This window comes from Aythya ferina, assembly GCF_964211825.1.
Source record: "Aythya ferina genome assembly, chromosome: 11".
Taxonomy (NCBI): domain Eukaryota; kingdom Metazoa; phylum Chordata; class Aves; order Anseriformes; family Anatidae; genus Aythya; species Aythya ferina.
The window spans coordinates 11312030-11339470 of record NC_140307.1 but is presented as its reverse complement, the minus strand read 5'-3'; the positions used below and the strand labels follow the sequence as shown (position 1 = coordinate 11339470).

Here is a 27441-nt window from a genome sequence, read left to right as displayed (position 1 = left end):
AAACCAACAAAAGAACCCCACAATTTTGGTTTGTTTTATTTTTCCTCATATTTTACATATGCTACTGTCACACTGAGCTAGTGGGCTTTATCATTTATCATTTAGTAAATCTCAACTAAAAAGGTATTTCAGTATTTTATTAGGAAAACTCCAAGCTTCTTGCACAGCTTCCTAGATTTTTAAGAGTTTCCATCACGCTTCTGAAGCATCATTCTATACAGAAATAACTTCCCATCCATCGAAGGTTCCTGTGTTCTTACAAACACACTTAAATGGGTATTTCCCATATTAATCAATCCTCGCTAACACAATAACCGGTTTACTAATGATAGTTTCTAGGTCTGAGTAATTATCCAGTATCGTTATGATGTTATTCTGACCAAATCTCTTCCAAAAACTTGCATGTGACAAAAGAACTTGCTCAAATCAGTAAGTTCAAGCTAGAGGTTTCATGTTAGAGGTACACAACAAACATGATGGCAATGTTTGATTTAACAAAGAAATCACAAGCCTTCTAATAAGCCTAAGGTAGGTTTACTTACCTGCACTTCCAAGTTGCTTATAAAATCTGTATTCTAAATGGAGTTGCGGTGCTCGTGATTTTATTGGTTCCTAGAAGAAAAAAAAGTTGCCTGAAATCTTCGAAAAATATATATATACTTATATTAATTACTTAATATTTATATACTTAATTATATGCTTAGAGTTTTGTGACAATACATACTGCTTCAAGTTTCTAGATAAAACATCCCAGATGAAGTCAAACAATTGATTTCACCCTTAGACGTCACTTAAACAAATAGAGAACAAAAATCTGAAAAGAAAGACTTGCAATATGCGCTCTGCAGGAGAATTAACTTCCTTATTAAAAAAAAAAACTCATTCATGGAAGTCAAATTCAAGAATTGTTCAACAAAGCTCCTGATCCTTGAAGAGTGACCCTGAACAGGCAGTACGTTTGTAGGAGGAAAGTCAAAGCTGCCGAAGATTAAGTCACACGTTCAGTCTGTGGACTTGTGGTTGCCCACAGTATTTTTGTTGGTCACTAGCCTGTATTTCTGAAAAAATACTGAGTCATATACCGCGCTTTAAATCAGACCGCAGTTACATAAACGTATCATCTTGTTTGCAACAAGCATGACAGCACAGCCAGAGATCTGATAGAAATGCAGGGAGAAGTCTCTCCCTTCACTAGCAGGTGTCATTCAGACATTTCAAAGCACTCAAGAATATTCTGTTTTTATACACAGGATAAAAATTGGATAAGCCTGCAACACACCCAAGATGCTACACTTCTCAGCTGCCACTCACCTGCACAAAACTTAATGCCTACAATCTGCAGCGCATTAACATGCACGATTACAGAGCTTCTAAAAATACGAAGTTAACATGGAGAGGATTAAGAGACTCGAGTAATTACATTTTCAATAACACCGCACTTGTAGGCAGTGATGGGGATTCACCTCCTGCCCAGACATCTTGGAACTGAAGTTAATCCTGGCCTCAATTTTGTTGTTGCTGCCGCTGCTTTCTTGCATGTCAGGAGATAAATGTTCCATGCCTAAACTACATAAAATTCATCTCACGGCACCAAAACTAGGCTGAATTTAAAAAACCTGCTGAGTAGCCCTAAAATGATGTTTCATATCAGCCCCGGTGAGTTACAACAAGAGCACCCAGAGGAGGTGCAGCACAGCCAGGAGTCTGACAGAGCACCTTCAGCAGCTCTGCTGTCTGCAGGGGAACACAAGGCTTCGGCAGATCCACTTCTCTTGTTCCACCTGTGATCCGTACTCTAAGATTAATGCCCACATTTGTCCTGAATTCCACATTAAAGACTTCTTTTCAGATTAAAAGAACAATTTTTGTACAGGAATTCTGGTGATTGGACTTCAGCCAAGCTGTTCATCACCTGCTCAAGTCATCCCCTGTTCTCCAGCAAGGGGAATATTGCTCCTGGTTGCTTCTCAACCTTGATATTTAAAAGATTCACCAGTCACACATTGCTATTCAGAAAGTATTTCTAAAATAGAAAACTGATACTGCACCAAATGCAGGTACAAAGAATTGCAAAAACCTGTTTGCTGTACAACCACTATCACGTGAAGATAACTGTCGATGCTGGTTTGAGGGAGAGTCTTCAGGCACCTCCATGGCAAGGACATTTAGGGCAACAGGAGCCCAAGCCTATGCAGCGAGCAGTTCATTTGTTTAAACAGGTGGAGGGATTAATGTGTGAGGACGTGAGGCTGCTTGGGACAAAGCACAGGAAAGCCAAGCCCGAGCCTCTCTGCATCAGGAGCTGCTGGAGCCGCAGCTCTGGATGCTTGCCAGTCGTGGCAGCTCCCGAGAAGATCATACCGGAGCAGATGGCTGTCCTGCAGGCCAAGGGCTTAAGGACGCTGGCAGATGTTGCATTTGTGCTGAAAATAATGGAATTGCTGCTGCCCAGCATACAAAACCCGTGGCTGAAACTGACGGGCATCATCGGGAACTTTGTAGAAACTCCTACGACGTGCAAGGCAGCATTAAAAGCCTTCAGAAGATGCAGCCAGTAAACATGGCTAATGCACCTCGCCTCCTCCACACTCTAGATGCCCGTAACCAAACGATCTTCAGAACAAGGAGCTGTGCAGGGACACCACACAAGCCAGAGGACAGGCAGCAGTCCCCATTTTCCCATTTTCCAAGACGCAACACAGTCTCAGACATCCTCACCCCCTGCAGACAAGCCAAGAGATGAGCACAGAATTTCATAGCGTTTTCTGATCAACTCTCTGGCACCCATCACATTGTTCTCTAATTTTCCCTCCATTCATCTTTAACATAACGACAGGAGCAGGAAACAGCTGAGACAGCAGGGTTGCAGTTTTACAAGAATCTCAGGCAGCTAGGACTTTGAGCAGAGCTTTGAGTTGGTCCAATGATGCAGATAAAATAGAAAAAGTTGCCTTCAAGCACAGCAAATGCAGCCACTAGGCTGCAGATTACCTGAAGTATAAAGAAAATCTTCAGAAATGTAGCAGGTTGTTATAAAAAAAAAAAAGTTGAAAACAAGATCTAATGCAGGTATTCCCTGGGGAAGAAAGCAAGACTACTTACAACTGGTTTTGGTCTCAAGTTCTCCTGACCTTTTGTCCCTGCATTTAACCTGGCTTTGTAAATGCCATTCTGTTTAGAAAAATATTTGAAAAGCAGGAACGTTATTTTTACTCAAGCCCCAGAACAACATATTGGAAACAGGCACACAGTCAATCAGCTCACTGACTTCTTGCATCATGTTGTCTGGAGCCAAAGGGCTGCCTCAAAGAACTGGAGCTCTTCCTGTCAAAAGAAGCACTTCTTCCCCTGAGCTTGCTATCCACAATGTAGTCACAGTATTTCTAAGCCTCTGGGGAAGCAGGGAGTCCCTGGCATTAGGCAGCACGTCACTGCCTAGCCTGGAAGAAAATACATCTCCCACCAAGAAGTACTTGCTTCCCTCGTGATCGCAGTTAAATACACACAGAGCAACACATTTGCTGCTGAGGAGGAAGAGTAATTCCCACTCCTGGGGAACATGGTCCAAGATTAGGAGACAAAAAAAAATAATCCTTGCTTCTGATCCCTCATTGATCTTCGCAAAACTGGCACAGGCATGCAGGACAGCCACGGGATGGCAATTCCAGTCCTTCGAATCGGGGTCAGAGGTTTTGAAGCAGGAATTGTAACAGCACAAATAAAACGTGGGGAAAAGCGACTGTGCTAACACTCAACCACTCAGATACTTTGAAAAAAAAGAGAAGGAATGCTGTTGGAAAAAATGGATTAGCTTTATTGCTGTCTCAGTCTTCTGCCACCTGGCTATTGAAAGGCTTCAGGTTACGGGGAGGTGTCACTGCAGGCAGTGCCGTGAGAGAAACCAGCATCCTCTGAACAAACACAGCTGCATGTTTGCCGTGTTCTTACTTCCTTGCTCCTTCCAAGGCTATAACTCCGTGGGATTATCTTTGAAAGCAAAAAAACTAGAAGCACTATTGATTCAATGAAACGCCAGGTCTGTGCACACAAGCACATTTTCTGTTGTCCCATCTGCCTACAGAGCGAGCTACGGAACGAGCACCAGTCCTTCCTCCTGATGTGTAGCCATATCCACACACACCTTAAGCTGCACTGCAAACATTTATTTTGTTATTTTAGGGATTATATTATATGCTTCAAAACAAGTCCTTCCTGCAGAGCACTAATTATTTTTCAGGTACTATGCAGTACATAAGGAGAACACTAGAGATGTCAGGTCTGTGGCATCACAACATGAATCAGAATTAATGCATCAAGTCCATCTTGATCTTCTTTAATGTGAATGACTGCTGTCATTTTGCCAGACATCGGTTGGAAAAACAGGCACACTTGCTGCTAATACCAAATCAGTGTTACAGCTTCAACTTCAGATTCTAGGGTTTGGATCTATGATTAAAGAACACGCAGAGGAAAGAAGAGCACTGGGTATTTCAGCATCAAATTTCAAAGCCCCCCAAGAGACTACTGAAAGTCTTAGTTTACAGAGAGCTAAGGCATAAAATCAAACTCCCAGGGTATGGTTTTACAAATCTGGCAGAGCTAGGAGCATCCCCATCCTTTAGACTCCTGCTTCAAACCACAGCTGACTGTAGTGCCCTCATGCCCTGACGCTCCTTCAGAAGAGGAGCGTTACCTGAGCCAGCCGGGGCACTGCAGAAACATGAACACTGCCACTGCATCCACCTGGGGAGGGACGCACTGACTGCAAGGCAGAAAAACTGGTAACTGGGTACCGAGGCTGGTACAACTGGATGAGGAGTTGTAAACATTATTTCATGTACAAACTCTGAAGTTTGCTACTGCTGGGGCCAAGGTTTTGTTTTTAAATGCAACCCCTGCCATGCTCTGGTGAGCTGGTTTGGTTCATTTTTACCGTCCTGTAATGTAAAAGGAAAAAAATCACAGCGAAGAGGCTGTGACCACATATCCTTGGACATCCAAATCAGCTAGAGGATTCGCTGGATTGGACCTTGTTTTGCCTGTTGCATCTGCAGGGTCATGGCCCAGAGAATTGATGGGGTCTGTAACAGAAAGGCTTGGTCCTGGGGCCGAGGAAGGGGTGACAAACCTGCCATCGGTGCTGTCTGCCACTTTGGGAAGAGGAACAAGGCGCTCGCAGCTACTGACCATTTACATACTGCGAAGGGCTGGGTGCTTTCCGAGTTCACAGCATTCTCAAGAACTTATCTCTGTTTAAACCTGTTAATCTGGCTGAGATCAAGAGCAGCAATAAGCACCAAATGGGGAAGCTGCTTTTTGCCTGAGTTTCTAGCACCAGGAACGAGTGATTTAAGGGCACCCGAAGCTCCTACTTACCAGTTTGATCGCTACATATTCATTGGTGTAGAGATTTTTGCCTGTGAAGGAAAAAGAAAAATCTTTTAGTTGCACATTCAACACTTGCAGCTAGGAAGACAACACAGAATAGTGTCACTGATCACTGACTTTTCTCAATTACTCTCTCAGCTTCATGCCTCCAACAATTTCAGTCTCAAAGTAAGAAGCTGCAGCAGCCCACCAGGGCAGACAAACACCCTCTTATACCCAGCATATGGTAACTGGGTTTTACAGTAGCAGTTACGTTCATTTGAGGAGGTATCGCAGGCATATGTTTTATTATCCACATCATGCTAAAAAAAAAATAAAAATGTCGGAGAATAAAAAAATGAAGAGTCAGTATCATTTCTTTCAGAAGTGGCTTGATTCTGGACATTGAACAATTTTATCCTATGGTCTGTAGGGAGCTTCACCAACATAATTGTGCTATGGATCAGAGACTACTGCAAGTAGGCAACACAAACATTTTCCATACCAACACACAGCTTTTTTTTCTTCCTCTATAAACAGGCAGGACAGGCAAAACGCTGCCTTGGTGGCAGCAGAAAGGCAGTGCTTGTCATCTGCTAAGGCCCAGTACCAGCGAACTACACAGCTGTTCCCAGGCTGTTAGAAGTTACACTAGAAGAACAAAACTCATTCTTCAGACCCCAAACACACCCTACTATTTCTTAGATCTGTTACAAAAAGCTATGATGTCCAGGCTGGTAGAAAGCAGGTTTGCAGCTGCATCAAGAACACTTGATCCTGTGGACTGCAGGACCTCACCACAGCTTCAGCACTCAGGGCATGGCTCATCCAGGGCCCCCAGCCAGCTCCTGGGCTCTGGACCCAAACAGCAAAATGACACTGGGAAAACAGCGTTCCTTCAACTCCGCAAGGTGGAGGAGGACACCGAGAGCAGCCTCCACGTATGGGGTGCCGTAACCCAGGCTGTCGTGGTCTGGTTTGTAAGGGCAAGAACCAAGCAGGAGAGAATTTTGAGTGAAATCCTCGAGAGTGAAATCCCCAGCTGTAAATCTGGGACTGGCAAAACTCCAGCACGAGATGCAAGGCCAGCAGCCAGAGGTAAGGGAAGGAATTCATCCTCCAGCTCAGCCCTTTCACAGCAGTCATGGGGCAGACTCTGCCCATGAAGGTGCTCCCAGGTCCACCTCAGACCTCCAAAACCCTGCAGCTGCAGTGGGAGAGGCTTTGCCAGCTGTGACAGCAAGGCCAAGGGCCAGAGACCTCTCCACTGGCTTGCTCCAGACAGATCTACCCCTGGGTTTTGCCATCACACTGCACAAGGTGTCAATGGAAGAGCAAAGCCTGCACTGCCCACAGGACAAGTCACGAAGAGAAGCTGCCTCTTATCTCTGTCAGCAGGGAGCTGTAATACACCCAAGATGATACAACCGTGCTAACAAAGGCCCTTCAAGTTCAGGCAAAGCTTTTGATGGGGCAGCGATTAACGCCATGCCTCCGTTTTAGAAAGATCCACCGACAATTAAGAACCGTATGTCCTAAATGAGATGCGATGCCTCAACGTGGGAAAGCTGGCAGCGTGGATTTCCCAAGCCCTGGCAGCAAGATGCGCCCAGCACACGGGCACATTCTCACAGGTCAAAGTGAAAAGCCCGAAGTGCAAACCTCTTGTGACCGAGAGGAGTCACGCCTTGACCTTTTTGTCCAGCTCAAAACTGTATGGATGACATTTTGGTGACAAATCACGGCTGGGCAGTGGAGCAAACGCCCACCCAGCCGTCCTCAATACCAAGCAGAACTTGCCCCAGACAGCACCGCGTTTGCTGAGACCATATCCCAGTGTGACACGAGGTCATGCTGATTTTGTAGCACCACACTCACTACCCCTTCTAGAACACATCTTTCCAAAAAAGGGACAGCAGTGTAGATCCTTCCTATAATCTACTCTTACCCATCTAGCACTATTCCAGCCCAGCAGGCACACGATGATTTTATTAGGGCAAAGACATAACCAGCCCCGCTATCAGACACCGTTACACTTTTTTCCTTTTTTCAAGCAGGACCTGAAGCTGCAGCACAGGGCTGTGCTGGGCAGTTCTTGCTCCCAGCAAGGTGCCCTCCCAGATCTCATCCACCTGCAGTGAACAAGCGAGCAGCCTGTGCTCCCTTGGGGCTCACCGATCACCTCCTTGCTGCAGAGATGCTGGATCTTTGTGAGACCTGTGCACGCCCCAGGCCAACGCCTGGCTTCAGAACACTACACATGTTCTCTGTAACTGTGTAGTAACACACTTCTCCAAAAATCCCTTTGTATCCTCTCTTAATAAGCTACTGCACCAATCCAGACTGGATCCAGCTCTCCTAACATATTTTTTTTCCTTCAAACAGGGAGAAAAGCCGTATGAGCTCGTTTTTACATGAGTGGATGCAGAGTTTTGAAAATGCCAGGTTATGTTTGCATTGGAGCAAAAAGATTTGGGCTCCAGTCTACATCTCTGCATTAAAATAAGCCTCTGGTCTGTCCAGAACTTCATGCTTATTTAAAAGGAAGGAAACCTACAGAATCTCAAATAATTTTACATTAGCATCTGTTTTATGCTGTACTAAATAAAAGTGCCAAACACTGGGGGGAAAAAACAAGACCATTGAAGAGGTGTATTTATACCTAACATTTCTTATGGTTCAGGATTTCAGGTAAATGCAGACATGACAGTCGATGCATTGAACCTGCCCACAAGCTGTTCAAGCTCCAGAGGTTTTTCCAGTGAAGACAGAAAAAATCCACGTGGTGAGTTCTGAGGAGGTCAACCCAAGGGTTTGAGCAGCTTGTCCAAGGGAACAGCCATCGGTTAAGCGTGTTTCGTCTTACCCTGGGCCAGGCACTGATTTTTGTGCTCACTTCCCTCCCATCCCAGCTCGTCTGCAGGCTGGAATCCAACTGCACAGCTCCACGTGACCAACAGCTTCAAAAAAGTAATACCCCTGGGGCTATCTGGATTTGGAGCAAGAGAGATCAGCCCAAAGCAGCTCAGTTGGCGTTTACAGAATTGCCTCGATGTACAGCACCTCCCTCCCTCCCCCGGAGCCATCAGCCCTCTGTCTGGTGCTCCAGAAGAGCTTTGAGTGAAAACACAGCACCTGAAAAGAGAAATCCTTCGGAGGATTGGAAAATGTTTTTTCCCCTTGCTTGTCAGCCTACAGGCTGTGCACGACTTTGTTCTTCCTGCGTTACTAAAAGCATTCGCTGACACTTTACTTCTCTGAAATCATGTTAAAAAAAAAAAAACACAACGCAGAGGGCACGCCATTCATCTTTGCAGAACAAAACTGTTATCAGGGACTTGTTTGCTCCTATTTCAGACACACTGCTTCTCCTTCCCCACCGCACAACTCAGCAATCATTAGCATCACATCTGTGCAACAGAAAGATCTGATAATTAACTGAAGAGTTCTTACAGTTATAGTGACTGTCAAAAAGTAATAGAAGTTAAAAAAATATATAGCTTCTATACAGGCTTCCTGTTTTAATTGCCATTATCAGCATGTACAGCCCGTTGCCCAAATGCAGCAGGCTGCAGCATATTTGGTTAACACATATTAGCAAAACATTTACCAGTGTACCAAAAAAACCCAACCCCAAACCACTGAACCAAAAAAAAAAAAACGACCACTCGATTAAGAGGTGTTTTTTTTCCCCTGGTTAAAACCAAATTTCTCTGTAAACAGATCTTCTCACAAGTGAAATCTCTTGTATGAAGTCCTTTGAAACAATATGTTAGTACAGAAATCCAACACTGCTCAGAGAAATGGGGGAAGAAGAGCAACACAGAGACAAAAAACAGAATCTGGGCTCCAGCTGAACAAAAGCAGGAACCATTTACCTGGGGGGATCCAACACAGCTGCTGAATGCTCGATGCTGTGTGGTTGGCAAAGCAATTAAATGGCTCTTTCCATATGGATCTCGCTATATTGTGATATTTATTGTTGGGGGGAAGGTCTTTGAAAATGCTACGAAGCTGTGCAAGTTACGTTACTGTAAGGATCCAGCCTGTACTCTCTTCAGCTGTAGATAATGTGCATTCACATTCAGGAAATTGGAAAACTTTGTCCCTCCCTTGGCTTCTTGGAGCGTTTCCGCCTTTGGAGCATTATCTCTGCTCTTGCAAATCAATAAACCTCCTCTGATGTCATGCTGAAACCAAGACCACCCATTTACCAATAGAAGCCGGTTGATCATCCTGCGGGGAAGCCGCGTGTCCTACAGATGCAGTAAGCACACCTCAGAATGACAGACACATCTCACAGATTCGGCACAGGAACCCACAGAGATGCTATCGGTAGTTATGCGTTATAACCCTCTGGTTACCTGAAGCAACTGCCTGATCAATGTATCCATCATCCCTCGTGCCTGACACGCAGATTACTTCAATTCTGAGTAGATCCCGAGGCTGGGGAGAGCAGTATTTGTATCAGCCAACCTGCCTTCAGCACCCTCGAGTTTCTTAGCACAGCAAGCCACTTTGTTCAGCAGACAGAAGGAAAAAGCAGCTGTTTTGAGGCAATCAAGACCACCGCAAGCTGCTGCTTCTGATCTGAAAAAGCTACCCCAGAACCACACACTGCGAGCTCAGGAGCATGTAATTAAAAACACAGCCTGCTTCCCCCACCTCATTTAAAAAACAACCCAACGCCCCGCTAACAGGCCCTTTGTCTAGGCTGACTTACAAGCCCAACAGGCGGCAGCCCACAAAGCCATCTGTCTGGGCGGCCAGCTGCAAGGCACACGGTCAGAAAACCAACAGACCAAGAAAAAAGCAGGGGCTGCCACGCAGGCAGACGCAGCGGCCAGATGGGCACAGGCTGCACACCCCGCTCAGACACGGGGGGCAGGTCAGGGAGCAGGTGACAGGGCAGAAAATGGGGCTCTGGGGACAGTGAAGGACGTGGAACTGGGAAGATGAGAGTGCTAGGAAATGGGTCTCAGTCGTTACTTTCATAGGGAGTCCTAGCTTATGGAAAAGAGATTGAGAGCAAGATTTAGCAATCCAGACAGTTAGAAAGATTTTTCACCTTAGGCAAGACAATCAGCGTTGAGAACAGTCTTCATTGTTGGGATTGTTCAAAATTTGCATCTTTGGCCTCTCCAGTGTATTCACTTTGACTTTATGCAAATAAAAATAATGCTAACAGTTACATCTTCTGAGTCAGAAGCTTCAGGTAAGGTAGCTCGACACTTGGGAAACAGGCACATGCTGTTCTCAAGCCAGGGTAAGTTTTTACGTATTTATATTCCAGTGGTGAAATGCTAATCTGGATAATGCAGGCCACTAAAACAGCTAGTTCTTACCTAGTCTGAGTTCTCCAAAGTTCCCACACCCAATCTTCTTGCCCACTCTGAAGTTGGGCCCCACCATAAGAACGCCTGAAGACGCAGACGAGCTCGGCCGAGAACCATGGCCGCTCCTCCCCGGCATCCCTTTCGTCGTCCGCTGCCTTTCATCCTTTTCCCTATTGGGATGGTCCATGATCTTAGAAAAATCTCTCTGCCAGCGAGCTGGCAGAAAGGAATCTGAGCGTGCACTCTTGTCCTTGGAATAGAAACAGGTAATCCAAAAGTATCTCAGTCAGGGTCCAAGAGAGTCATGGAAACGCGTGGAGTTCTTTTGGCACCGTATCCAGTTTCCTAATGCATCTTTATAGTGTACCAAGTGGTCGATTATGTTCTTGAGAACTCAATAAAGGCAAGTTGCTTTCGGTTTCTCACCTGGGGAAAATAAAAAAAAAAGATATATGAAGTAAAAATCATTATTTTAAAATACCAAGCAAGAAATGTACAATGTGGCAAACCTCCAGTACTTTCCAAAGCCATTTAGGCCTCGAGGAAATTAACAGCTATAGAGGAACTTCATCGTTGTCTTAACAGTTTTCTGATAAAATGCCTCAACATCACGATGGGAAGTAAGTGCTGCCCATCCACCACTCGCTGCTGGAGTTGTCAGGACAAACACTGCCCATAATGACAAAAGTGATTCCTATCACAAAGGTGCGTCAGGTGGAAGCCACAAGGCAATCACGTTCTACCTTTAAAGCAACTGTTACATTTTTTTTCCTCTTGCTTCATACATATTTAAAGGATTATACAAAAGTCAGACAAAAAATAGAAAGGAGCAATGGAGAGGTGTCAAGAAAAGAAAATACTGAAGCACTTACAAAGTTGCATGCATCTACCACACTAAAAAGTCCCCTTCATTTTAGGTCCTTAAGTTGACCTCCAGCATACTTGCCAGCTGAAGATAGTGTATCAGAGATGACCAAAATGAATAAACAAAGCTGTATTATTTGCAGCTAGAATCAACATTGCTGGAAATACCCCCCACATCCCAGGACTACACGCGCTGGGTTGTGTCCCTCTAAGGTCTGTATTCCTGCTTCTGTGTGGACGCTGAAGTTTCAGCACTTGCATGGCAGTCAGGAGGCACCTCAACAGTCAGCAGAGATGTGCTGCGTGAAACCACAGAAGAGGAGTCACCATGGAGGGACACCAGCAGCAGAACACCACCAGGTGCGCCCAGAAACCCAACCGTGTTTGCGAGGGTTCAAAAGTTACTAAGGCGATAGACTCAGCCCTCCTGGAGCAATGCATTTGTAGCGTATTTTTCAGAGGACTTAGCAAGGCTTTGCCTGGTTGTTTTATGAAATTAAATGAAGCTAACCTACTTACTTCCAGTCCTCCAAAAATGAAAGGCAAGAATTATTACCCATCCACAAACCAGTGGCACAGAACAAAAGCATTAACTCTTTTGAAATATGAGTATGTTCTCCCTAACCTTCAGCTGTGGTGTGCTTTTATTTCTTGAAACTTTGTTTTGATCTGAGGCGTCTGTATACAAGGCAGAAGTCATCCTCAATGGGTCCTGCAGAGCATGCAGGTTGCTAGCTGCAAGCTGGAAATTCCGACTTCTGAACACTAAACTAGTCTGCAGCACAACTCCGACCTTTTCTGCTCGTTTCCATTTGCCGTTCTACCTGCTCACACACACACACACACAAAAAAAGGTACAGTTCTCCCCAGCCTGAGCTCCCTCCCCTAAATCAGAAACCCCTCCCCTAGATCAGAAATACTTCTGCAAAAAAGCAAATATTAAACAAGGAGAAGGCGCAGCTCTAACCCCACTTTGAAATTACTTTTTACTGCCCCTGTTCATACATCACTGGAGGCTTCTATACTGGACAGGGAGTTTGCAGCAGGACTCTAAAGAGACTCCATAGGAAGGTGCGAGTCTGCAGCATATTAGAAAACCTTCAGTACTGAAGAGGAGCCAGTAATAGGGTCAGGAAATGCCCACACACGTGGAACCGCTTCATGCAGGACGACAGTCCCACAAAAACCCACCTTTAGCTGTGTATCTGCTAACGCTAGGAGCCTAGCTCAGGCTGCCCAGGCTACAACCCACAGGGTGTTGTATCGAGCCCATGACTCAGCAGCCTCCTCTCCAGAGAGAAAAGCAGACGAGGTCTTGCTACCACCCAGGAACCGTGCTGTGCCTGCCGGGCACCAGCAGCACATCGCTCCCAGCCACGGTCGGGCACCGCTGGGCCGGCCAGAGAGAAAATATTTGAAGATGCTCACCTGCAAGGAACTCAGCGCTCAGTATTACCTCCACCACACGTTAATTCAAGCTTCAACGCTTCAAACTGGATGTGGATCAGCAGGAAGTAACCGTTAGAGGCAAACGGGGCAAACTGGTTCCCAGCACAGACAGCCCCGGCAGAGCTTCCAGCGGCAGCACTTACTGGGACAGGGCGAGGGAGCGCTGCTCTTCCTCAAAGCTGTTTACGTAGATGCCAGCACGGTTTTATTTGCTTTGTGAAATCAGCTCGCAGGAGCAATGGCGATGCTCTGCCAGATATGAGAGCAGCACACGGACTGGGCCCCACCCCAGCCTGCCCTGGGAGAAGGCTTGCTTCAAAAACCAACCCACAAAAAAGGGTCCGTCACTGGGACTACGGGAGAACAGAAATGGAGTATCTGAGGACGAAGGGGTGCTTCTGGGGCTGGACTACAAACCAGCAAGATGAGCAGAACAGAGGAATCCCATGAATGAACAAGTTAAGAAAACACCCTTGATCCTACCAAAGCCAGAGGGGAATTTTTTTCTCCCTGCAGACAGAAGCCGTTATTTTCATCTAGGCTGGAAAATCCACGGGCAACAACTGCAGACCTCACAAAAGGATAACAAAAAAGTCTCCAGCAAGAGCTAGATCCCTTCCCAGTTAACTGTTGGAAAAAAAAAATCAGTGCATATTTTTTTTTTCAGTTTGTAGACTGAGGAGATACTTGGAAGGTGGGCTGAAAACTTGGAGAGGAAGAAGCAAAATCTGCATGACAGGGACTGATTACAGCAAAGAAAGGACGAAAAATACAGTTTTGGTAAAGTTGCAAGTTGATTTTCTTTCTCGAGACTTTCTTGCTCATTCAGCTAACGGTTACCCAGCCAGCAGAAAGAGCAAGAAAAGTCAATATAAGCTGAAGCCACCAGAAATGGCTTCAGAACAACCGTGATGAGCATTAGGTGGACTGGGCAGACACCGTGCCACAGCTCACCATTTTGTTGTACAATGTCAGAAACTTTTTAACCTTCTTTCTGCCCGTTCTGCCATGAAGAACTACCAGCTTCCTACCCGAGGGCAGATGCATCCCAATAACGAGGTTGTTCTGCAGCAGACCCTGATGCTGGGCGCAGATCTTTTCAAAGATCTGCTGGCAAAAGATGGCAATGATACAGCAGGCATTTCACTGGCTGTTGTAAAGCAGAGCCGAAAGCCACCAGGGGCAGAGATGCAGTTTAACATATTTCAAACAGCTGATATTTGAGTTATCCTCAGCCTGAGGTGGCTGCTCGGTCACTGCTCCATGACACAAGGACGTCCTTCCCGTAAGGGCTGCTCAAGCCCCTCTAAGCCTCAATAAATACGGCTTCCCCCTCCTCCAGACTCAAGTCCCGACTCAGCCCAAGCCCCACGTGCCGGGTTTCTGACCCGAGAGCAGAAATGGGCTGATCTGTTTGATGCTTGCACCATCCTGCTCACTGCTCCTCAGGCAGGACAAGCACCTCTGTTCTTCGCAGGCAGATGAAGCGCACAGAGCTCCACCACGCATTTTCTGGCTTGTGAAATAAGATTTTAACAGTTATAAGCTCCTACGCCCCCATCCTTCCCCAGCGTTTCGCTAATTTGTATAAGGTCTCCCCAAGGGGAAGGATGGAAAGGTCACGCCTGAATCTGAGAACACAAAACATCCTCTTTCTTCTCTGAAAAGCCTCCTGCAAACAGGAATTCAGATCAGCAGTGAATAAGAGGTTTGACAACGTCTTTATTATGGCCAACCTGATCCCAGCTGTCAGTACACCAAATTGCACAAAGATCTTCCACTACTGCTACTACATACCAACAGTATACCGAGGGCATATCGTAGCAATAGTGGAAGTAGTAGTATCTGGCATCAAACATGGCTTTGGAAGGCTAACAAAGTAAAAGCACTTGGTTTTGGAAGAAGGGTGGCAGAAGAATGAAGACTAGACTGCAATTTGAAGTCAGTCGCATTAAAATTTAAAGACTGCTCAGAACACCAGGACTATTTCCTGCCACGATTCAAACTTTTTCATAATGATTCTCCTTCCTACCTTTCCACCCACTCAGCAAGATTGCTCCCGAAAGTTACGTGCATTTAAAGAAAGCTGCAGGAACATATTTGCCTAATGGTGACTCAGTTCAATTCCAGTATTCATTTCACTACAATGTGCTCGAAGACAGGGGAACGGTTATTTAATAAAAGATACCGGCTTGAAAGGAAATTACTTAAAGCACAGTTAGCTAAATAAAGCAGCCAGCTTCGTATCTTACACGCTTCCAAACACTTAGGACTTGAGATCTAAATCACTGCGGCTCCTGCACCAACAAAACCACCCGGCTGGAGCTGCGCACCTGCTACCAGCCGGTGGGGAAGGCAGCCGTCCTGCCCCTTGCGATCAGCTGCAGCACGAAGGAAGGCTTCCCGAAGAAAGGTTTACTGCTCACTGAGCGCTCCTTACAGCACAGGCACGCCGCAGCTCTGCTTCGGTACAGGCACTGCTTGTAGCCACCCTGTTTCCCCAAAGTCCCTCAGTTTGAAAGCAGCAGTAGTGAAAGGCAAAGCGAATGAGACTAGCACGGACAAGTCAGAACAATCTTTAGTTCTACCCTTCGAAGGCAAAGCTTGCTTCCCCTGCACCGAAAATTTCTTTGACCTGCTTGAGATGCTCCGGAGCCCTCTGAGACAAGGACAAGAGCTGTCAGTCTTGCTTTGCGGCACAGTTTCAGTTTCTGTCTGAACCAATATTGCAAGTGAATCCTTTCCTCAAATCAAACCAAGCAGGCCTGATCCAGCTCCATGTGCATTTTTGATTCACAAGGGATTCAAAATGCACTAGGCTGCGAATGCGTGGTGTATGGATTACTCAGCTAACGGGTGGAGGCACTTCACCCCTACAATTCCTTTTTCCTCCTTTTTTAAGGCAAGATCTTGCAGAAAGCCCCATATTCTGTTGGGATGAGTGACCTCACCCCACTCTGTATGAAAACAGGAACTCCATTTCTCAAAGCATCTCCACAACTCTTGCTTTAGGACATGGCACGTGCCTTCACACTGTTTCCTCCAACATCCACCCCACGTGCTCGTGCAATACTTTTGGTAAGTCTCTTGATCTGGGGAGCGTTTTCCAGGCAAGATCTGCTCTTTTCCATGTGACTTCAAAGACTATAAAATCCTCCAGGGCTCTCAGCTGAGATGTTATAAGCGGACGGATGTGAGATCACCAACTTCCATGCTCATTCTGTGCAAAAAGTGAAGCCTTCAGCTGCACAAAGCTTCAGTTGCTCTGCCACGGATTGGGACAAGCCCTCCACCCTCTGGAGGAGGTCTAACAGCCAGTGTGAAGGTTATGAGTTTGGTTTTTTTTTGAAACCAGGACACATGATGCATTCACACACATTCTCAGCACCTGTCAACTCCTTTTATTAGCTGACACTCTTAAGTTTAGAGGAGCAAGCTGGCTTTGTGTCCCGTGTTTCACTGCATGCATTAGCAGCTTCCCAGGCATCAGCGCTCTTCCTTTATTAAAATGAGATTAGCGAACCTTTCACTTACAGCTTTGCTCTCTTCCCCACAAACACCTCCATCAGCTTCAGCGCCCTTCACACCTCCTCATCCCAGCGCCTCACCTCATCCTCCCATGACCTCCCACCTCTTGTCCTGCCTCTGCCCGTGCTACTTCCCAACTGGCCCCAAGAAAAATTCATTTTTTTTTCAGAGCCACAAACAGCACTAGAGTGACCTGGTTTTAGCGTCCTCAATGTTGTGAAAAACAACAGAAAAACGGAAAAAAGTAGGTTAATATTCTCTGTTTCAGTTTAAAGCTGGCTGCAGACTACAGCAGGCGGCTGCATGCCATGTCAGATGTCCCACACGTGGGAGGCTCCTTCCAACCCTGAATGCTACAGATGCCTTTTACACACTACGAGTCGCTTCTGTTGAATCACTTGACCAAATGAGTTCATCTTCAGCTCATGCAGTCAGTTTTGTTCAGTGCTTCATAGGCAGGAAGGAGAAAAAAAAAAAAAAAAAAAAAAAGGTGAGGCATACAAACAGTATTTAAGTCTAAATTGTTGGGAAGGGACAGGGATGAGGAATGGACAACCACAGAGCACAACACTCACTCCTTACTCATGGATGCCCAGGACTGTCAAGCTGCCATACTACAATTCCAGTTTTCACAGAAAGGGATGGACCCAAATGAAGTCTCACTTCCCTTACTTGGGAAGCAAACTGATTGAAGTCTTCCCAAAGATCTTGTGAACTTCCTGAAAATGTTAACTGGGTAACCCTCATCTGAGCACATTGGCAGGTGACTTCTCTACGTGAAGCTCAGGCTGGATGTTGATCCTCTCACCAAGAGCATCCTGTAGGTTCCTTCCTGATGTTTGTTCTCCAAAGACTTTATACAAGTTCAACGTGAAAGCGGGGAATGTTACAGAGGGAAAAAGTGATTTCATTCTTCCACACGCAGAATCTCGGAACAAAACAGACCATTTTCGGGGAGGTGGTTTGTGGGCAGGGCAGAGTCTCTGACTCCCCTTCCCCGCTCACTTTTAGGCCAAATGTTTGCAGCAGCCACGTGTGCGTATTCCTACACACGTAACAGAGGGCTAAAGACCACAGACTGTCAGAAGGAGAGGGTTAGTGCACTTCGTTAGGAGTTGCACAAAGCTGGAACAGCTACACGAACAGTTGGATGCTTAAAACGAGAAAAAATCCCCTAATGAAACCTGAGGCTTTGTTTGTTTGTTTAGGCTGGGAAGAGGAAAAAAGACGAAGAGTAACTGCCAGCACAGCTCCAGCCTGGCTTCCGAGGCTTGCTGCACAAGTCAGAGGCGCAGCCCCCTGCATGCAGGGCTGACAGCCAGCCAAACCCCGCTCCAAACGCTGCAGGTGCGCAGCCCACACACAGCTGCATGCACAAGCCCGGCGCTGCAGCCCGAGGAGGGAACCGTCGCAAACACACCGGTTTTGAGATCTCCACCTCGATATTACAGTCACCAAGCCCAGCCTCTGCAAGGCTCCCGCAGACCAGCAGTAAGCGTGACATTTAAGATACCATCTGCTTGCAAAAACAGGCTGCGTACGGCCGTGCGGGATCAGGTTCCAGCAGAAACAGATATTTATGAGGATGCTCTAGAGGAAATGAGACAAAAATTGGCAGTGGCGAAGGGGTGTAACAGACACTGAGCAGGACGAGAACTCAGCAGACGTCCTCTTCTGAATCTGGCCACCACATAAACTTATTTTTTTCTTTTCCCAATCTTAAAATACCAAGTAAATACCAGCAAAAAGAGAGCTTCAGGCACACCTATGCCACCTCCTTCCTTTCAAGCAATGTTTTTTGAAGGAAAAAGGGGCAAGCCTACCAAAGAATATGTTACTTCCAGACAGCCACGTGCATCTCCAAGGAACAAGCCCCATCAAGCATTCAAGTGCTCTGATGGCATACAGCAGCTGCAGGACATAGCTTGCACTTACTGCTACCACCAACGAGCGCAGCCCTCACTCGATGAGACCACCGCTGCAGCTTCACCTGTGGAGCAGGCTGGGATCACTGGGAGCAACGCTGCTTTTGTGGATTTATAGCGTAATTTAACACAGATGCACCTCGATAGTCTGAGACTGTTTCATCTGCCTGGCAAGGAAAAGCAGCCTGGAGGATGAATTGCAGACGGGCTTGGAGAGCTTGAAAAGACTGGTGATTTGGCAGTTAAAGGCAAGAAAAAAAAAATCCTTTGCACTATCCAAACCATGAAATGCTTTTTTTCTGCTTTCAGAGAAGAACGCGAGTATCAAGTTCAGAGCCAACACGGCTTTCACGGTGTGCGCGTGCGGGGTGAAATGCCTCTTATTAGAAGAAAAGTCCTCCTGAACTTGAACAGAGAGGGTCACAGAAAACCAATGACCCTTTAATAGCAAGGAGTAAGTAGAAGTCGTGCTAATTAAACACAGCTCGAGCTGACGGGCAGCCCTGACTAATCCAAAGTGATGCTGAGAAGCACATTCTGACCTGGCTGTGCACCAAGATGAACATGCGCACATCAGGTACATGTTTCGCCTGTGGAAGAGCAAGCTCATGTCAAGTGCCACCCACTATCAATAAGAACAGCATCACTACTAAATAGCAATGAAATAGGACTCAGATGGAGGCTGGAAGGCTCCAGATCCCCAGACTCCAGATTTCCAAGGACGCCCGTTGCCTTTCCTCTGACCCACCAACACTCAGGGTGCCTCAAAAAGAGCACGAATGATCAGAGTAGCCTCTTGGTTGTCTTGGATCAGGAGGATACTAAACCCCTGCCAAGGCTCACATCTCTTAACGAGAGCTTCAGTCACTGCTGGTCAGATGCAGGAGTCACAATCAAGTTACTTACATAGCACAATGCCCTGAGCATGGCTGCAAAGACCAAGAGACAGGCAGCCGAGGGGGAAAACATCCTGGTGATGCTGCTGAGCACCTGACGGCTCAGGAGACACAGGAAAGCTCTGAGCCCTACGCATGTGCATGCCGTCCCAGCAGCGGCACGCTCACCACCGACAAGCTGGGTAAGGCTCTGCCAGCACTGCAGGAGGCAGTAAACCCTTCGAGAAGCTATTACTTGTGTGAGAAAGGAATGAAGTTACAAGGATTTAGGCGCTGAGAAGAGACACACCATAAACCAGGCAGGATTAATCCCTGCAGGCTCCCGGCGTTGCCCAGCGGATGTCTCTTGGTCCCTGCCTCCAGGCAGCTCGGCGCTGGGAACTCCTCCCAAGAGCTGGTCAACAGAGTGGAAACGCAGCAGAGAGACGGCTGGCTCTTAAAAAATAGTCATGGCAATGCCAAAAGGGGTCACGATAGCATAGTAAAAGGGAACATATAAAAATACTGAGCAATTTTAGCATATCTCATCTTTTCATTTTAGTGCCTGAACTCCACCCTCTCCTTACGTGAAGGGGCTGCCTTTTCCAGCAGTCACAGGACCATGCTCCTGCTTCATGTAATTAGATTAGACATTTGGCAGGAATTCAACTGACGTTACCTACATTTTGTTTGCAGCTGAGCTGCTTCTCAAGGAGGAAACCATGTACCTGAGAGCACAGGGAGAGAAATCTGCCCCAGCCCTTAACGCAATGTCAGTATGCGGGCAGAGGTGACAAACCTTGCAGCCACACACACAGGTTAGAGAGCACAATGCAGCTGAAGAGGAAAGAATCGATGCTCACGGTTAAGAAATCATGCTTGTTTAGGGCTGATAAATATGTTGCTGCAGTATAAGCAAATCTAAAAGCTACATTCAGGAAAGGGCAGCAGCTCCCAGCACACCATTTCCCTGCCGCCGGGTTTTTACTGGTACAGCTCGCTTCAGTTAAAAAGGGATCCTGTAGCACTAAGCAGGCAGGCAAAAAAGTTGACTAGAAGTGTCTGCATCGTCTTCTTCAGGCCTTTGCTAACCCCAGGAACAATTTTTACAGACGGAGCTTAATACTTAAGGCACCGTTACACTCGGAGCCTGAAACCTGCCGCAGCAATCTGTCTGCCCTTTCCATTAAGGGATTATGAAAACTTCATGAAGTCTTTTCTGCAGCTGTGCTATACTCCCCAAACAAGCTGTCAAAAAGCCCCAAGCCCACCTATCCTACAGGGTAGCATCCTTATAGCCCATCAAGAATAACCTTCTCCTTTCTCTGAAATTTACGATTTCCTTTTTTCCAAGCTCTCAACTGTGTATCCTTATGAAGCAGTTTAGCTGTCAAAAGAGATTGATTTTGATAGTTTCACAATTGAAAAGGTGCCAAGAGTGACATGCAGACAAAGCAAAATACCTGCTGGAGATGTACAGCCCCCTTGCAGGAGGGCTACGAGATGCTTAGGAGCTCTGTGACAGTTTTGTGGAATAATCCAGCCTCTCACTTTTTTTTTTTTTTTTTTTTTTTTTAAACCAAGCAAAGGTCACTGGTGTGGTTTTGCTGGCAGCTATAAGCTGCCTCCTCCCAGTACAAGGTACAGGCTGGGTTACTGGTTTCATTCTGTGCCCACCAGCAGCAGGATAGGCTACACCTCCACAAACACCGCCAGCTCCATAAAGACCTGCACTTCCTCAGCAGAGCAATTAGATATCATCATCGCAAGATACACAATTAGACAATTACAGATGTTCGGAGGGTTAACGTCTGTACCTAGTTACTCCCTTGATAGGCCTAGGACCCAGCCCAGATCAATGACCCACAGGGAAAGCCAAGATGAAGCTGACAGCAGCTTGAAGGTTTTCATGTGCTGGAAGACTGCTTCTTCCAGATGTGGCAGAAGGATCTGTCCTTCTTCTACTTGCGCTTCACAAGGCACAGCTTCTCGATAAAGGCACTCGCAGGAGGGCTGCGTGGCACTCTGTGCTGACAGACCTGACACAGAGCTGCTCGACGCCTGGGTGGCACGAGGAGAGCAAGAGAAAGCAGCAAGTACTATCTGGTTTCCCTTGAGATAAGCCGTGGAGATTGCTTTCGGCTATACCCATCTGGCCAACACAGTCGAGTTTCTCCCTTTGCTTAAGGGCACATTAAAAGCACAAACTCAGTAATGCAGACCCCTGCAGCTGGTACCAATACCCCTCTGTCTGCATCCCAGCACCACACAATGCTTATTTCTAAGATCAACAAACAGTATGTTAGTAGTAAATAAACATCTCAGCTGCCGTAACGCATTTGCCAGGCCACCTCACCTCCTTCTACCCAGATTTAAACCCCCCGGGCCAGAGGAGGTCACCACTGAGGTTACTGAACGCGGAGAACAGGCACACCACGAGGTGCCTGCTCTTCCCCTCGCCGTGGACGGGCATTTCCACGTGTTGCATCAGAAGTGACACGACGGGATGCCCACCTACAGCACGCTCGGTTTCAAGCAATGACTGCGAGCAGCAGAAACAAGCAGCACTGACACAATCGTTCAGGCTTGCAGGCATTTGATGTAGCAATGTCAGCTGAACGAAACGGTGTGCAGGTTAGCAGGGGAAAAGGGGAGAAGAGATTTTTCAAGTTTCGAAGAGGCAATTTCACAAGCCAGCTTTTCCTTGTTCTCTTCTTTCCCTCATGTTACGGACTTTGCACAGCTCATGACCGGGATCGTCTGTTTGCTGTAAACTTGAAAAATGCCTATATAAAGCAAACATTATGGCAAAATAAACAAATCGTCCACCCACTTATGGTCCGGCAATTTATTCAGAAGGCAAGGCATGTACCTGTAAAGGCCAGCCAGTGTGAACATGAGTAAAGCCAAGTCTTGCTGTTAAAAAAAGGAAGCACTTTGCTCCATTCCTAAAGCACTTAGATTTGTGTTGGCCTCAGATGTGTCACTATTCCCGTTTTGCAAGCTTCTGAACCCATTCATGCGTTTCAATCCCATCTGACAGTTTTCAAAGACCTTCCACTTCTGACGGTGCAATTGAAAACAGGCATCCAGTGCAATCTTATGCTAAGAAGGCCTGTACTATCCTTTGGTCTCCAAAACAGAACACCACAAAAACGCAAGGAAGTTTTAAGTGTAGTAAGAAGAGCTCCACACGACTGCATTTCCCATCTTGTAATGGAGTCAGAGTTGGCAACATTGCAGGGAGAAGCCTAAAGATTTCTCAAGAACCCAAATAAGTCCCTGTAACAACATCAAGGCATGAGTTTGGTGTAAAGAGATTAGAAGACATCTCCTGACTTCCCCTGGAGTACCACTGGGGAGAAACCAAAGCCAATGACCAAAGAAATAAACAACACGCATGGAGCAACGAGCAGAGGAAGCCACTGGTTCCTGAAGCCCAAGGAGAACATGGATACATCTGGGGAAAATATTTCTCACTATGAACCGTGCCTGACCTTGTGAAGTCCCAAACATCAGCCCTGCAACAACCTGCAGCCGTTCCAGCTTCCCATGCGGCTACAAATACTAAACCAAAAAGATTACTGAAAGCCCCTTTCACTCCCATCTACATTTAAAGTTGATTGAGAGACTCAAGCGCAGAGCCATGAGGATGACTAAGGGAGTGGAGCATCTCCCTGATGAGGAAAGGCTGAGGGAGCCGGGTCTCTCTAGCTTGGAGGAGACTGACGGGTGACCTTATTGATGTTTGTCAATACGTAAAGGGTGAGTGTCAGGAAGATGGAGCCAGGCTCTTCTCGGTGACATCTAATGATAGGACACGGGGCAATGGGTGCAAGCTGGAACACAGGAGGTTCCACTTAAATACCAGACAAAACTTTTTCACACTAAGGGTGACAGAGCGCAGCCTGCATTTTGGGGCTAGAGCTGAGCCTTCTCACGACGCAAAGCCGATACAACACTTGAGCAATTCCAGACATCCCTTCAGGTTATTGTTTCATATTTTGGGTTTAATACTCGTTGTTTCCATGGTCTCTTCAGGACGTCTCCAATGCTCAGGCGTCCAGCTGCACGTCAAGGACATCCCCGGCTCCCAGGCCGCAGGCTGGGCCTGGACCCCAGCCTGGCAGACATGGCTCCTGTCAGCGTGGAGCCGCCATCTCACGTCAGCGTTGTCCCACAACCGTCAGGTGACGTCTGTCAGTGCTGCCATCAGGGGCACCCCGAGACCCTTGTGATGTAACCACAGAGTCACCGTCACCCTACGACCTCACAAAAGGTGGCTGGCTATAAAAGCCCTGAGCGGCGTGCCTGCGGCCAGTCCAGCTTGTGGCACTGAACTGATTGAGGTCCCACTGCTGGAAGACAGGAGGCGGCGGTGTTGTGCAAAGCACACTCAAAGCCATTCTTCTTGCACGCGAGCCATCAAGGTCCTTCGGTAATGTTATCAAATATCTATACCTACATGGTCCTCACCTATCCTAAGCATAGTCTTGCCTTCGAAGGATAACCTCTCAGAAGCAGAGCTGCCGTTATAATAGCATTGGTTGAAGTCCATACAAAGAACATTTACTGCTCTAGTACTATAGACAACTTGGCTGAACCTAGAAAGCTAATGTGGATTTGCTGCTAGAATGTTTTCTTCCTGCTTCTCTCTCTAGTGGTCCTGCTGGTGGCAAGCAAGGTGCTGAGGTCCAGCCAGGGAGACGTGAAGCGTCGAGATCCTGCCGACAACCCGCAGGCGAAGACCGGAGTCTGCTGACAACCACCCTGCACCAGGGCAGCTTTCCACAGAAGACCACCTCTACGCCGGGGCTGCTGCAAGGACAATGAACCAGCAACAGCGGGAGCAGCCAGAGGAGGAGGCCGCTGGGGACGAGACATGCCCCATTTGTCTGGGACAGCTTTCCAACGCGGCTCGGGTGGACCCCTGCGGGCACCGCTTCTGCCTGCAGTGCATCCAGCCCTGGGCCACTCAGAGGTTCACCTGCCCAATGTGCCGTGGGCGGATTCTGGCCATCGAACGCTTGGAGGCACCCGCCCAACGCGACGCCTCACCCCCCCGACGCGACGCCTCACCCCCCCGTCCCCGCCGAAGACTGGAGCGCAACGCGGGGATGGGGCGGCAGCAGCAGCGGCAGCAGCAGCAGCGGCGGCAGAGGAGCCCCAACTACCGCTCCCGCAGTGCCTCGCCCCGGCGCAGGGAGCGCAGCCCCTTCGAAGAACGGGGGATGGTCCGAAGGCGCTCCGGGCACAGACTGAATGAGGACATATGGTACGACGACCTCGACGATATCTCCTGGCTGCGTCGGGTCCAAGAAGAGGAGCCGGGGTCCGGCGACCATGTAGGCCGCCGGGCCCGGCGCCGGATCTGAAATGACCTCAGCTGGGGGTTGGCTGGGGGTGGCAGCCACAATTACTCCCCTATTAAATTATGACTTTTCCACCCTACAAAGCCTCTGCCTGCACTTCTTCCTGCATAGGTCAGCGGGAGGCTGAACGCAGCCCTCTCCTGCTGTCCGCACCACAAAGTGGTTTGGGGATGTCGGCTGTTGACGGGGAATGGCTGCGGGAGGTGGGTCCCCAAGTGAGACTTGGGGATGAGAAGTCATCATGGGAATGGGAAAGTGTTGGGGATGGGAGCAGCCACAGAGGTGACCTGGCCTGACTGGGAAAAAGGCTGACAGCAAAAGTCTCCTAAAAGCCTGGCAGCAGAGAATGCCTGCTAGCTGGGGATCCGGGCCTGGCAACCTGCAGCATCCTTGGAAGGCGCTGCTGGCCTCCTGCAAGGGCAGCCTAAGGGTAGCTAAAACCCAGAGATTTCCTCAGGATACCACCACCAAGGGCAAAAGCAAGGAAGTAGAAGAGCAAAGGGCTGTCTCAGGAGGAATTGCTCTGGGAAAGGTGCTGTTCTCAGAGACTAGGAAGCACTGGGGTCTATCGCTTGTCTCAGGTGAAACACCGAAATTAGTAGTGTCTTTCGGCTGCTCAAAGGAGGTGGTGTTCTATGCCCTCTTCTGTCTCTTTTGATGGAAAAAGGACTCCTTTTCCACCCAAAATGGAGCGCCTCTCTCCCTCAGAGCTTCCTGTGCTGCACAAACTGTTCTTGCCTACACGCCAGCCCAAACCCACCGAGCCTTTGCTGGGGACGCGGGGCTGACTCCCAACTCCGTGATGGGAGGCTCACGTCTCTGAAGTGACACCTTGTCCTTGATTCACTGGGGCCCACTCCTGGGTTTGGTCTCTCCCGAGACGGCTTTTCTTAATTAGCCTGAGACCTCTCTCCATGCTTGCCTTTAATCACAGAATGTTGCCTAGTGGCGATTCGTGGTCATCGGCTGCCCAGGGGGTTGTGGAGTCTCCTTCTCTGGAGACTTTCAAAACCCTCCTGGATGAGCTCCTTTGTGGACTGACTTAGGTGCTCCTGCTCCAGCAGGGGGATCGGACTAGATGATCTTTCACGGTCCCTTCCAATCCCTAACATTCTGCCATTCCGGGAAAAGTTCACCGTTTAAAGTAAGAACAGGTATTCGCAGAAAACGCAGATCCTGATTATGACATCAGTTTGCCCTAAAACACATGGACTTCTGCTTGAAGATTTCTTCGTGTGGAGCTTTCACATTCATTTCCTGAGTGCCAATCTCATGGAGCACAGACAAGATCTTATTCCACCCCGTTACTCTTCATACCATAGTACAAATTATTTTCTCTTCCCTCCTTCACCACCAAAACCACTGGTACAAGGACCCTGCAGGCTGCCAAAAAAAAGTGAAAAATAGTTAACTTAGGAGTATAAAGCAGCCCAATGTTCCAGACTGACTCCTAAGGCCACCAGATTTCTTGTTTCAATCATCAGGGGGCTAAATTCTTCCATAGGAAGCCCAAAGCTTTCTCGGACAAACCAGCACAGAGCTGTTAATAATAAAAACACATCAGGTTTCAATCAGTCAGAAGTGATATTTTGTCCCATGCAAACTTACCTCCTAACCACAGAGAAGTCATACCACTTCTGCTACCAAACATCTTTCTGTCCTCTGAAAGGCACTGAAGTCCCATCCAAACCCTTCCCCATAAACAAATCTTCAGGTAAACTAAGAAATGGCTGACCCTCTGAAACCCTGCCTCCCAGAACTGCAGATCACGTTTGGGCACTACCTTTAAACTGTAGTTTTCAAGATTAAGTGACTTCATTACTCTGCCTGTTCCTTCCATGCAAACAATAGTTTTTTCAGCCTTCTCGAGGGTTTGAGTCCAATTCTTCAGCCTAGAAAGCAGCTCTTCCTCAAGGCAAAATAAAGGAGCAGGGCAGCATCTCTTGATAGCATCTATAGAAAGTGCCCAATATTCGCCTGTACATCACCCGTCAAAATTGTCAAAAGTCACCTTTTGTGTTTTGAGACCTCAAAGCTGGTGTGGCCAGCTTAGACGTCCACATCAGAGAAGCCCTTTCTTTTGCTAAGTGACATTTCCATTGATACATCAGAACAAGAAGAGATAGAACAAGAACTGGAGGATACTGTTCTCCCACAGACATCATACAGATTTGATTCCCTTTCAGCTGGACAAAGAAGTTGAGGAGAGATGGGCACTGAGGGCAATCTGACATTTCCTTTAAAGGAAATGCTAAAAACTGGACTTCAACATTAAAACAGAAAACAAACTCTCAACCACGGTGGTCTGACAGTCATACCTCTGCGAACGAGCCTTGGGACAAGGTGAAACTGTGCATGGGAGAGAGGAAAGCCTACCTAAATGCATTCCAACGTGGTCTGGAGTGAATCCTTGCTTGATCACATCTACAGAGCCCAGACAGATGTCAAGCAATTGCAAACATTATGGCAAAATAAAAAATTGTCCACCCACTTATGGTCCAGCAATTTATTCAGAAGGCAAGGCACGTACCTGTAAAGGCCAGCCAGTGTGAACATGAGTAAAGCCAAGTCTTGCTGTTAAAAAAAGGAAGCACTTTGCTCCATTCCTAAAGCACTTAGATTTGTGTTGGCCTCAGATGTGTCAGTATTCCCGTTTTGCAAGCTTCTGAACCCATTCATGCGTTTCAATCCCATCTGACAGTTTTCAAAGACCTTCCACTTCTGC

At 47.4% G+C, this 27441-nt stretch overlaps 2 protein-coding genes and 1 long non-coding RNA gene across 5 annotated transcripts in view; 2 read left to right on the top strand and 1 right to left on the bottom strand.

Moving 5' to 3' along the window:
* CSNK1G1 (casein kinase 1 gamma 1) overlaps positions 1–27441 on the bottom strand; it is a 111386-nt gene that overhangs the window by 48817 nt on the left and 35128 nt on the right. For all 3 annotated transcript variants that reach the window (XM_084532456.1, XM_084532455.1, XM_084532457.1), the window contains 3 exons: positions 10713–11129; positions 5377–5417; positions 543–612 (listed from right to left, as the gene is read on the bottom strand). In XM_084532456.1, coding sequence (XP_084388582.1) covers positions 543–612; positions 5377–5417; positions 10713–10890 — 289 coding nt within the window. In that variant the 5' untranslated portion in view covers positions 10891–11129. The remainder of the gene's footprint in view (positions 1–542; positions 613–5376; positions 5418–10712; positions 11130–27441) is intronic.
* Positions 18619–19990, top strand: LOC311442831. Its single transcript, XR_014696896.1, has 2 exons — positions 18619–18699; positions 18779–19990. It is a non-coding gene; the product is annotated as an uncharacterized lncRNA (long non-coding RNA).
* The window catches only part of LOC311442828 (uncharacterized protein), an 11044-nt gene continuing 4506 nt past the window's right edge, over positions 20904–27441 (top strand). The window contains exon 1 of the mRNA XM_084532459.1: positions 20904–22436. The gene's annotated coding sequence lies outside the window, so the exon portion shown is untranslated. The remainder of the gene's footprint in view (positions 22437–27441) is intronic.